At 30.1% G+C, this 13,549-nt stretch overlaps 1 protein-coding gene across 1 annotated transcript; it reads left to right on the top strand.

Annotated features, from left to right (window-relative positions):
- Positions 1–2,184: 2,184 nt before the first annotated feature.
- Positions 2,185–6,123, top strand: LOC106681864 (gamma-tubulin complex component 4). The gene has a single exon (XM_067052931.1). The coding sequence runs from the start codon at positions 2,711–2,713 to the stop codon at positions 4,634–4,636; it is 1,926 nt and encodes a 641-aa protein (XP_066909032.1). The 5' UTR covers positions 2,185–2,710; the 3' UTR covers positions 4,637–6,123.
- Positions 6,124–13,549: the final 7,426 nt, after the last annotated feature.

Raw genomic sequence — 13,549 nt, 5'->3', positions numbered from 1 at the left:
GGCTGACAGCTCCTCCCCTACTTGTTGCATTGTATTGTAAACGTGTTCACACAAGTGGTGACCGGACCAACTGATAACATCACAGTTATTATCAGTATGATCTGGAATTCGAATTTATAACAAAAATTTTCATAGTTTTGTAACTTCTTGTATTGCTCAGGTCTTGCAATGAAGACAGCAAAAGTCCTGTAAGGGGCTTGGAAAGAAGGTAAGAAAAGTAAGTTTGTAAGGTTTTCGCTAATACCTCTGGATTTATTGGTTCTACGATCAAAATTATTCTTACAAAAAAAAAAATAAAGACAAATTTTCAATAAAAATTCTATTATTTTTTTATGTAGAATCTTTACAAGATAATTGGCTGGGAATATTAGGATGTCATAAAATTACTGTGTATTCACTGTAAAAGCTACGTGTGGAACTCCCGGCGACAATTGTTCAGTGAGTAAACATTTTTTTTTTTACATTGGTTGTAGTTCGTTATCCACCTATAAAAAAAATGATGGTTGTGGGGAGGAACAAGAAGAAGTTGGAAATGAGAGGTGGAGCTAGGTTTAGTGAATTTTACTCATCTGTGAGGAACAACTTATTCTAATCATGGTGGAGAGAGGTCAAGTTTTCATTACGAGGGACAGCCACGGGTAATAGTTTACCTCAGCTTCCCCCAAAAAGGCGGGAACAATTACTTCTTGACCAGACTGTACAAACCTTTTAAACATGAATTACCCGCCCACTTAACATAGAATTTTTCCCTCTAGAGGGAATGGACGTAATGAGGTATTACTAAAGGAGCAAGAAAAAGTTCCTATTTGAAAACAATTAAAAAGGAAACAGTCTAATTAAGTTGACCCAATAAATACAGGAGAATCTTCGGACTTTTATCCAAAGAGCAGATTAAGAGTTAAATGTCAAACCTCAGAATTATTCCTATGGGAAAATTAGGACATTATTAGGCATAGGAATATGGGATCATTAGACGTAATTTGTCAATTAAGAAATTTTATATCCCCCCTCTCAAATAATTGTAGTGACATCCTATATTTGCATATACAATATATGTTAATGTGTATATAAGTTCTTTTTTTTTGTAAAATTAAAACATTAAAATGTATATTACCTATTAAGTAAATATAAAATAAATGCTTTATTTGTAGTTTTTGGTTATAGATTCCAATGACTGCATTAAATATGTAATATCTAATATTTTTATTTTGTAATATCTGTAATATTGCTATTTTGTAAAATGTATTCTATTATTAAATATCTAATACTGAAGATTGTCTGACAGAAGAGTTTCATATGGGAAAAAGTACAAGGTTCCGAGAGTAATATCGGTCGTAAACATCAAAAGTATTAAATGTCCATATTTATAAGTTAAACTTTAACTAAAGCGAGAAAGAAGTAAGCGTGAAGAGAAAGAAATTTTCCCTCTCAATAGGCAGTTAATATTATAAACTAACCTATATAGTTATCGACGGACAGTCTGGTCAAGAAGTAATTGTTCCCGCCTTGTTTGGGGGAGCTGAGGTGAGCTGTTACCCAGCCACGAAATTAAAGTCAACACTCCAGGCCAAATTTAAACCGGCTCCGCTGCAGTAACGAGACAGCCTCGGTCATAAGCAGTTCATCGGGTGTCGCCTCTTGCTTTAGCTTCCCATGTAACATTGGCTGTCTCAAGGTATGCAGATTGGTATCTCTAGAGGGGTCCTTGTGGGTTGCACATGGTTTTTGTAACAGTTTAATTTTTTTTTTGTTTAACAATTAATTGTGGAGGAGGAGTTTAGTCTCGTCTGTCTATTTAAAATGCTGTAACTATTGAAAAATTATGAATAATAACAATGAAAAATAAAATGAATAGTTCTTAAGAAAAAAAAAAAAGTTAACAACAAAAACAAATATCATTCACAGATTTAATAAAATAACTGACTTATGATTAAAAAAATAATAATTTGAGATAAAGACGAAGAGAGAAAAAAAACAAAATAATAATAATGACAACAATAGAAATAGATAAATGTAGAATTTATTAAAGGATGTCCGGCATCAACCTGGGTTTCACTCTTTGTGTAGTTGCTTACCAACCAAGGGACATCAACTGCGATTCTTACGACCTTGTTTTGGAATGATTTTTTTTCTTTTCGTAGAGGATGCTGCTCACCAGACTTCACAGTCTTACATCTGCAATGGCCTTAGTGTTGTTTTGTAAACGCGAATAGTTGTTTCTGGGTTTAATTTAGATTTTCTATATACAATACATTGCTAACCTTCGTATGTTTGGGTTAATTTAATGTATATATAGTGATTCCAGATAAGGTGAATTCATAGATATCTTTAACCAAACCAAAAATTTTGTTTATTCGATTTTTTAGCCAAATTTCAGAAATTGTATTTCCCTAAATTTAAGATACTAATATTCCATTAAAATATAATTATGCGGTGCTGGCATCATAGTATATTTTATAATTTGTTGGAAAATAAAACGGAGAATAACGTAAAGTTAACTTTAAGATGTATACAAAGGATTTTTATGTTTCCTTCAAAACCATCCTGTATTACAATCGTATCCAATAGATGGCAGCAAAGGAGTTTACCGTTGGAGGTTGGGTGTCAAACTGATTGATACCGCACTTCCCAAGCCTGGGTTCGAAGTAGTTAGTTTCTCGTGTTAGGTTAGTATTGTTTACAGTGAATTGAAATCAGATTAAAACATAAAATGGATATCACCTTGTCGCCAGATTTAGTTCCCCCGAGCGTTAAAATTCATGTCGAACAGGTTAAACGGATCATGAATGAATATTTAAAAATTTATAATTTTATGAACGATTGTATTACAACAGGCAGCAGCTCAGGCAATCAGTTGAAAGGCATGTACTTAGAAGCTTTGTGTGTAGGAACCTTAACTGTCCTTACAAGTGTGAATGAGACACTCATGTGGATCAAAGAAAATGTTAATGACACTACATCTAATATTTCATGGTTAAAAATCACAAATGAATGTGATAATATAGGTTGTATTTTAACCAGTTTCAATACTATGATAGATTTATTAAAATCTGGGAAATTCAGAGGTTGTAAAATTCTTGATTTATGTGACAGTTTCATTAGCTGTGGTTCACCACCTATCAAACATACCTTCATCAAAATACAGCGATTCTGTTTAAATAAACTATACATTCAGACCAAGTTATGGCTAATGCAAGCAGTGTTACATGATCCCCATAATGATTTTTTTATAAAACAAGTAAAAAGCTCAGTTCTCTCCCAAGATAGTTTAGTCAACAAATATACTACTAATTCCATTTCCTCTGCTAATATGACCAACACTTGTTTGAGTTCTACTTCCTTTGCTACTTTTATGACAAGGGGTTCAATTTTTTCTCATTCTGTATCTTTTAAGTATGAAGTTAATGCCGATAATCTTCCATCTGTCATTCCATTTTCTGTTGCTGTAAAAATGTTATTTATTGGTGAAGCACTTATCATGTGTAGAAATAGCAAGGGTGACCAATATAAGAATAATCTTTTGGAAGATTGCGGAATCAGTGAAGAAAGTATAATATCACAGTTTGAGGAAATAGAAAAATGCGAGATATTTGTTCCCAGTGATCTGTATAATATTATTAACGATTTATGGATTAAAATAAATAAGAGGATTCGAGTAATAAGTGAAGAGATCGGAAATATATCTGATGAGCTTGTATTGATGTCTGACATTTTTCTGCTTGGCAGAGGTTATGTGTTTCAAGAATTTCTTTTGAAAGAAAATCATATTTTAACTGCTGATGTTAGAACTGTATCTTCACAAAATCTTAATAAAGCTTTAAGGGAGGCTTTTTATAATGTTTATTTGACTGAAGTTTCTGATATGGTTAATAATTTTTATTTTGTGTTACCTAACCGAAAATCTTTGAAACCTGGTATCAAAACTATATCTGTTATGTCATTAGGATATAATGTTAAATGGCCATTACACTATTTATTCACTCAAGAAGTAATGAAAAGCTACAACAAATTATTTCGTTTTCTTTTGACTCTTAAAAATTCCTTGGTAGTTTTAACATCAGTTGGTAAATGTACTAAGTTAATAAATGAACATTCTTTAAGAAAAGAATTCATTGAAGTAAAGATGCATTTACTTTCTATAATAGTTAATCTTCAGAACTATTGTTTCACAAATGTTATTACTCAAGAAATGAATCTTTTGCTTAGTGCTGTTAAAAATACTGATTTATTTACCGATTTACAAAAAATATTTTCTTCTTTTTTATACAATGTTTCCAGTCGTCTTTTTATTTCTAGTTGTTTTCAAAGTGGCGATTCAATAAAATACAATAGAACGATAGATACAGAAGAAATAAATAAAAAAGTTTTTAGTTGTTTTATGAAGATCTTTGAACTATGTGATTCATTTTATGAACTTTTAAATAGGACAAATGATGAAGATTTTTCAGTTAGACTATCTGATATTAAGACTACATTGTATAAGATCTTAAAGATATTGTTTTCACTATTAGAAAAAATTGATCAAAATGTTTGGTACGATGATAATGGTTCGGTTGGATATTTATTTAATTTAATTATGTGCCTTGATTATAATAGATTTTATGAAAAAAAATTTAACTTAAATTTTAATGATTAATTTTATTTAATGTAGGGAAAGTCCAGGATAGATGGACCTGGTGCTTTTAAGAATTAATTCATTTGAGCCAATTATGAGCTTCTATCTTTGGTATTACAGAGTTCATATGTATGTACATTATTATACATTTAGCCACTTACTTTTGCCAAATATTTACTATCATATTGAATACATCCTTTCATGGGACCATCTTTAACAAGATTTACATTTAATTAAGTCTTCGTTATTTCATTACATTTTTCCTTACACCAAAGTCATTTACCTTCCTCCAAATCACTTAAGTTATCAGATTTGGCTTCACCAAATTTCATTTTTTAAGGATCTTTTAATTTTTTAAAGATTCATTTTTATTTCCAGTTTTTTGTACTTTTCTCATTTTTTTTCATGTTTAATCTTCTTTTTCCTTTCAATGTGAGTTTATTTTATGCAATAGTTTAAATAGAATTACAAATTATATGTCTTTCACCAATATTCAACCTGGTCTATCGATCTTAAATTTCCCTGGTCCATTTATCCTATTAGTCCGTTATAGACACCATGTTAGGTTGGCAGTATTAAAATTCATACTATGAAGCCATTCTAATAATATATCAAAATTATTTAATTGAAATAATGTAAAATGAAATAGAAATAGCTTCAATAAATTTTCCCCTTGGCAGAAGTAAAATTGCTTTTTCTCTAAGATTATTTACAAAATATATCTTATGAAAGAATACAACACATTACTAACATAGCAAAAATTAAGTTTAATATTTACACATATTATTTATTCTGATTGAACCAAGTAATTTTTCTTTTTCTATCTGTTTGAAAAGATCATTTTTCCTTGTCCTCTTAAACACATTCACCTCTTAAGTGCTCATTAGAGACATGTATTCTTTCATATTTACCTCAAATGTAATATAATTTATATATAATTGTAATGATATGTAAATAATAATTATGAGTTATTAAATATGATTGATAGCATATATTTTTTATTTAATATTTATTTTTATATTTAGCAAAATATGGTACCGACATTTGTTGATTTTATTTTAGTTTTGTTGTTGATTAATGTTTTTATTGTTGCTTGATTAATAATTAATGACATATTACTAAATCATGTATGCTAAAACAAATATTTAATGTCTGTTTGAAGAGACTAAGTCCATTGTATCCATATCTGGATGGTTATACGTTCTATGGTTTTAGTTTGTTGCTACACTTTAGGGATGGTTGTTAAATTGTCTTCGTTTGTAATATGTCAGCACTATGGATATTTATATTGTTTGATGTCATAAAATTATGAATAGTTGGTCATTGTCTAAAACCTTCATAATTTAAATATTTGTATATAATGTTATATATGTAAATACTGTATTCTTCATTTATTATGTTCTGTAATTATACACTAAAACATCAATATTTAATTTGTCTTGATGTTCTAATGTTAACCAAACAGTGTATAGTATTGATCATAAAAGAATATATCTTTTATTTTTTAATGATTGGAACTTACTTTTTTTTTTTTTTTTTTTTATTTCGAACACAATCTACTGAATAAATTAATTATAAGTCTATGCAATGTTTTGAGATACAAAATGGTTTACCTGTTAACTATAACTCGTTGATTCTAAATGACAACCTTTTTTTTTCTTTTTTATATAATCAAGTATTTATAAATTTATATAATCCAAATAAATTAAATTAACGAATCTAGTATGTGGCAGTTAAGCATTATAATTTTAGAGAACAATTAATTTAACTTCGTAGGTGAGAATACATTCTTATTAATATGAATTCCAATGAAACTCGTTTGAAGATAGCAGGTCAAAAAATGTTGAACCTTTTTTTTGGAGAGCTTTTACTAATTCACCTTAGGAGCCAAGAAAAAAAGCTTAATTTAATCAATTTTTTTCTTTGTTTCCCTTTGCTCTGTATATTTAAGGGTTTTTACATATTAATGCATTAGTCTATATTTTATTATTGTTATTTCTTTTTTGCAGATACAGAAAAAATATTACTGAAAGAATTATATGAGTTAAACACTACAGTTTGTGAATCATTGGTGATTTTTCAAGACAAGAGATGGCAGCACTTCGTACCGCTTTGATTTGGCGGTCTTTTATTAGAGAAAAATAATGCCATTGATATGCAAAATATGAATATTTTCGTTATCTCATGGGAAATGGCAGAAAATAGGTTTGAAAATGTTGGATTTTTTTAATTTGAAATCTAAAATCTTTAATTTTAAAAATGTTTGATTGAGCGATGGATTAGGAAGTCTTGAAGCTAATGTATTTTTCTTTATTCAAATTAATCTAATCTGAATGAAACTTGCAAGTTTAAATGAAAACAAGTTCAAACATCTTTAAACCTATTCTCCTAATACCGAAATAACTGCACAATTTGGATTGAATATATGCATCTATTATCTCTTAGAATCAAAGAGGTCGGAAGTGTGCCACCTCTTGTCTTAAAAACACACCAATGTTTAGTTCCCTATAGCATAAATATATTAATTATTACAAAAACCGAAAGCTGTTTCCGATAGATAAGGTAAAAAGAAGTTTAGGTAAAATTAAATCTGATTTGTTTTCACGTCATTAAAAACCTAAACACGAATTTTCAAAGAAATCAAAAATGATATCAACCATTTCGGTACAGTTTGGATTTTATGCGCTTATAAGAAAGAAAAAATATTAGTTTCAAATAAATAAGCATTACTCACATATTTTATTTTATACCTCTGGCTCTACTTTCTTTACGAAGGTTCGGTTTGTGCCATTTAGTGTAGTTTATTAGGGTCTAAACCAATTTTTAAGTTTTGTGTTGATTAATGGAGTTACAATTTTTTATATTTAAATGAAAGGGGTTTATGGAGGTGCTTTATTTCTTCTGGTTAACGAATATTATCTTTTAGCAAGGAGGTTGTTTGTTCAGAAACACTATCGACCGCCAGATTTTCCTCCAATTAAGGGCTCCCACGTTATGAGGCAGGGTGGACCCCGGAGGATTCCCGAACCCACGGGATTGACTCAGTCCTACAAGTTCAATAGTCATATAATGATAGGTTATATTTGGAGGCATTAATTCGATGAATAAAATAAGGAATTAATTCGATTAATGCCAGTTAAACATTTCAATTAACTATTCATGATATTTAAATTAAACAATGTTTGTATACCGCATCCCTTTCTCCACCCTTAATTGTAATTCTGCTTACATAGGCTTACAGTTTAAAACTGGAGTTTTAGGCCTACCTTCTACGCCGTAACCCCTGATGAAGACCTGAAACTCAGATTGAAACGTAGGCATAAAATAAATAAATATGGTTTTGTTCATTTATGCTGTTCTTTGCTGACCGCACCCCGCGACAAACTTCTCTAATCATTAATCTACGGTCAACTATCTGCACCTCATATATCTTTAACATTTTCCAAAAACCATTTGTCGTCACTCTCTCACACGCTTTCTTCCTCTAAATATTTTCTACTTTTTACTTTTTATTTTTTACCCACTCGTAACGTTTCCTCTTAAAACACTTAGTCATACTTGTAACGTCTTTTTTAATTTGGAGTTTTGCCGTTTTCGGCGCAGTATACCACTTGGCGTTTGGTTTTCAATCTTACAGGTTCGTTTTATTCCCTTTTTTCCCCTATCTTTATTTTGACACCTCTTCTTTTCTCATTTTCCGTACCCACGTTATTAGTTTTCAAAAGAATTTTTCTTCTATTCATTTCTTTTGTTAAACTTTACTTATATTTTGCCTCTTTATCAATTATTATGGTTACATATATTTTCTTTCTCTAAATTTTCTTTTTCTTTCCATATTTCAATTTTTAAATTATTAATAACTAATATATTCATACTTCTTTGCATTATATAACTTCATTTTTATTTTATTTCCTTAATTATGTTATTTTACCTACTTGTTCAATTACTTATGTATACATTTTATTTTCCAGTTCTCTCATCACTTCATTTTATTAATTCCATTCTGTAAAATTATTCACTTTATGTCATTCTGTTTATATTTTATTTTTTATTTTCTATACTCATTGGTTGTTATCTTGTTCTGTTCTTAGCCCTGATGAATGCTAGAAACTCTAGCCGGAACGTTGGCACAATTAAATAAGTTACATCAACTTATTTGTGTTTCATTTTGACCGCACCCCCAGCCATCTTCTTGTACGTCATCCATGGTCAACTATCTCTCATAATTAAACAATGTTTAATTTGTGTGTGTTAGGGCAAAATATTCTGGAATGTCCTTCGATACCTACAATTATTGTTTTCTGTTGTGCAACTAATTGCTTTGATAATTATAAAGAAATTCAAGTTATGTTTACCTTGTTATCATTCTTTCAATCATTTAACTGAATGTATCTAACTTAGCTATTAAAGAAAAAAAAAATATATTACATTCAGGAACAATGAATAAATAATCAATAAATAATAAAACATTAATATACAATGAATTTTAATTTATAATATTTAATAATAAAGTTCGAGACAATGATTTGCAATTATTTTTTTTTCTTTCTAAGATCATGGGTATGTTGGGTTTGATATGAGGGGAGTAAGAAGCGTGGGTGGAATCTCTTGTACTGCATTCGAAATGCATTTCAAGAGGATATGATGAAAGGGATAGAAATTGGATAAGCGAATTGATGACGGGATTTTTCAGCTAATATAAGAAACTAGTCCGTAGCATGTGGGGAATAGACAATATGTTAGTTCTATTTCGTGTTCCATTTACTGCTCTAACATCATATTTATTCTTTTTCATTTCTCTTGTAGATTTAAAAAGTGCATTCCATCGGTTAATAATTCATTTTGGACTCACCAATGGAATTCAACCTGATTTCCAATAAGGAAATCTAGGTTCTTGCCTTGAGATATCAGAATGAGTTTTGGCTTCTTGATAGCCTCGGCTAGAATTCAAATTACATTGTAGTAGATTGATTAACCTATTTCTTGCCAGAGATGCGTTTAAGCATAAATAATTGTCATACTTTTCTGGTATATTATTATTATTATTTTTTTAATTTCTCTTATTATTTATTCTCTATTATTATTTAATAATCCTAATTATTTTTTAAACATGTGGCGACGCTCCTCCAAGATAGCGCACTCGTCCATACTATGTAAATTCGGTTTTGGCAAAAAATAGTTTCAATAAAGTAAGTCTAAATATTAGAATTTTTATGTAAACATACTAATAATAGACAATTACTGATCGTGATTTGCATTTTTTTTCCTTAATTAAAGCTTTAATAATCCAGAATTTTTTTATAATGTCTTTATCAAAATTTACAACAATTTATAGACAGTAAAATTGATCTCAGTTATAATGGAGTGATAAAGGCGTGTAGAGGAGAACCTACCCATTGGTAGCACTCTAATGACGTTTTTACATTAACAGGTCTCGTGGCTATATTTTTTTCAGGCGCTTTGAAGGATTTTTAGGAATGGAAGAGGAAGCAAGTTTAGAAACTAGTGGGTTTGTGTGGTTAGGTATTTTATAATGAAAGGATTATTTGGGCTAGATCGATTACATATGGAACGTTAAGGATTTTATGGATGATTTTATTTGTGACAAAGTAAGAAGAATTGAGGATTAGATACGATAAAAATTCGAAGGTTTAATGAAGTCCCAAAGCTTGACTCCGTATATATCCAGAACTTAAATATTAATGTTTTTTAATACTTGTCAGTTATATTTAGATTTAGTTTTAAATATTTTTTTTTACCTATTATTTCTATCAAAATTTACTTGAAACTTTATTACTTTCACTGATTTATATATTGAATATACAGTAGGGAAATATTGATCGTGCAAAATTACGAATTCGAGTTTTCGACGTTTATCGAAATCAAATCCAGGATAATTCTCACGACTGCAAGTGATTTTTATTTCTTGGCCCTATTTCTCAAAATTGTGTTAACAGCAGTTAGAACCTCTTAAAACAAAGAGCGTAAAATGTTAATAACCACATCTCATAGTATTGTTGATATAAAAAAATTATTTCTTAGTAGCAAAAGGGACACTGGATTAATAATAGTATAGAATTTGTTAAAAAAGATAAATAAAAGAAGACATCTTTACGGAAAAAAAGATCAAATGGACGTTGAAATGGAAAGAAATTATTAAATCAAGGTGGCAGGGGAAGCAATTCATTTACGATATAGTCTTCAAAATGAGGATCCATTAAAAGCCTCAGGGCCTGTTATAATCATATAACTGGCTTACAATCTTACTGCTTTACAAAGGAACAAATTAAATGTCCTGACCTTATTGACCGATTTATTTTATATTAGGAATGTAGTCTTCAATATCTTTAGTTGCCCACTGCCTTATTGTTTGCTAATGAGGCTCGGTGTATCTAGGCCGACATCTCCGGAGTGAAAGCTCAGAGAACTTTTGATTTAACCCGACTTCTAGTAAGTAGTATGTCATTTTATATATGTAAAAAATAAAAGATAACATAAATGTATGTATACACAGAATACGCTGATGAAATTATCGGAGATTACCCATGTAGTTGTAAGCGAAATCGTTCAACTATTGGTAAAGTTTTTTCATTACGTCAAATATTACAGAATAAGTCGGAATACATCAGGGTTTAGATTTCAAAAAGACTTACGATTCTATAGACCGCCGGATATTTTGATCGAACAGGGATTACTAAGTAAGTTAGTAAATCTAGTACGTATATGCATGACCGAAGCGCAAACTTTTATCAAAATAAAGTTCGAATCAGTAAACATTATTCTGCGATGTTTGAGTTTCGGTTGTGTATAGTTCAAAACGATTCTTCATCACCTATCTTATATAATTTAACAATAGAATAGAATAAATTATTATAAATGTGATGTATGCCGAAAATGGTATAACATTAAATGGTAAAATAACCGTATTTGGGTATGCAGAAGATTATGTGTTATTGGGTGAAGACGTAAAAACTATGACTAAATACAACAACGTTAATAAAACTTAGTAAGGATATAGGACTTGAAATGAGTACGGATGTATCAAAATATGTGGTTAGCAGTAGGAACATTAATGGAGCAATTTCGGTGATATAAATATAGGAGGCATACATTAATACAATATTACTTTAATTAATTACCAATATTAATTTTTCTATTATACAATCTACCTACCTCTGTACCCCTATTTCTTTCGTGTATTGCCTTTCTTTATCATTTATATTTATTGTATCCATTCTTTAAACTTTATTTCCTCTTTGTTTTCTATCCGTGTACATTTTAATAATTTTTTTAATATATAATTTCTCTCCTCTCCTATTATGTATATTATCATTTATTGTTTAATTACTTTTAATTTTTTCCTTAATATTCTATAATGTTTACTTTAAAATTATTTTCAAATATAACGTAATTAACTGCCAATCCCCACTCCTTCCAGTACAATCGATTCACTAGCTCTGACTTTTGTTTACTTTGAACGTTTTCTGTCTCGTTCATTTTCTTCCATTATTCTTGATTTTATTTTTATCCCCCTTGTTCTATCTCTCAGTTTGTGCTTTCTTTTATATATCTCCTTTTTATCTGTTATTATTTCCATTTTCTTTTATTGTCTATAACCTTTTATTATTCTTATTTAATTTTTACGTTTCATTTTATGCCCTTTTAATTTTTCGTTTACTTACGTTTTATCATTTAAGTGTTTGTATCTTTTTAATCCCTGACGAAGCTCTGCATCGTGGAGCAAAACGTTGGCTCAATTGGAATAGTTTATCATCAATATTTGAATCTTTATTTGACCGCACCCGGACCCATCTTCCATTTATTATTACATGGTCAATTATCGTGTAAGTATTTGGGTTCTACAGTATCTAGAAAAAATTAAATTGATGGGGAATAAAAACCTGGTTAAAGGCGGGAAACGCTAGTTATTTTTCAATTTTAAAATTTCTCAGCTCCCATCTTCTGTGCAGAAACTTAAAAGTTAGAATTTTAAAAGCTATCATCCATTCTACTGTTAGTTACGAATGCGAAACTTGGCTTCTCACACTAAGGCAAGAACAGCGCCTTGAAAATGGATTGTGAAAATAAAGTATTATGTAAAATATTTGGAACGAAAATTGATGAGATATTATGTAGAAGGCTACACTGTGCTCAATTGAGGAAACCGTAATCGGTAGAGAGAGAGAGAAATAGTTTATTCATCTATGCTGCCCAAATACATCAGGTTGCTACATCGCACAGCATACTAATCAATCCATAATCAGAGATATATAAATCACATATAGTTTACATGGTATAATAAAATAGAAAGAAAACAGTTTTTTCCCCTACAGTTTCCTTTTACAATCAATTTCAGTCTATACACCAAATACAAATATTTCAATTCACTCCATTTTCTTCTTTCCCTCTTCTGTTCCTTCAATTTCACCATTTCACAATTTTTAATTCACCCGATCAACAAATTCACTCTCCCGAATTCACCCTTGCAGATGCTCTTCAGTGACCCACTAAACAAATTCACTATTAGACGGCAGATTTTTCCAAGTAAACCGCAATGGTTCCTATTCATCGCTCTATTCTCAGTCCGCTGGTGTTCCTCAAGGTGGTATCCTTGGTCCTATCCTCTACACCGTCTATACAGCTGACATTCCAACCAATCCTAACACTATCCTCACCACGTATGCTGATGACACATGTGTGCTCGTTGTTAATAATAACCCAGTAATTGTATCCCAAAATCTCCAATCCCATATCACAGCCCTCGAAGATTGGTGTCGTAATTGGAGGATTATTAAGATGAATTCCAACAAATCCCAATTAAATCACCTTTACCCTTCGTCGTAAACCTACTGACTGCCCTACAGTTTCATTTAATGATGTTACTCTTACCCCTGTCGAACAGATCCGCTACCTTGGATTACATTTGGACAAAGG

Source organism: Halyomorpha halys, unplaced genomic scaffold, assembly GCF_000696795.3.
Source record: "Halyomorpha halys isolate HHAL.00 unplaced genomic scaffold, Hhal_1.1 Scaffold372.1, whole genome shotgun sequence".
In the NCBI taxonomy this organism is placed as follows: domain Eukaryota; kingdom Metazoa; phylum Arthropoda; class Insecta; order Hemiptera; family Pentatomidae; genus Halyomorpha; species Halyomorpha halys.
The sequence above is the reverse complement of the archived record's forward strand: the minus strand, read 5'-3'. Positions and strand labels throughout refer to the sequence as shown.

What these genes read in the sequence shown, in the direction of transcription:
- LOC106681864 (XM_067052931.1), top strand. Translation starts at nt 2,711, where the DNA reads ATGGATATCACCTTGTCGCCAGATTTAGTTCCCCCGAGCGTTAAAATT.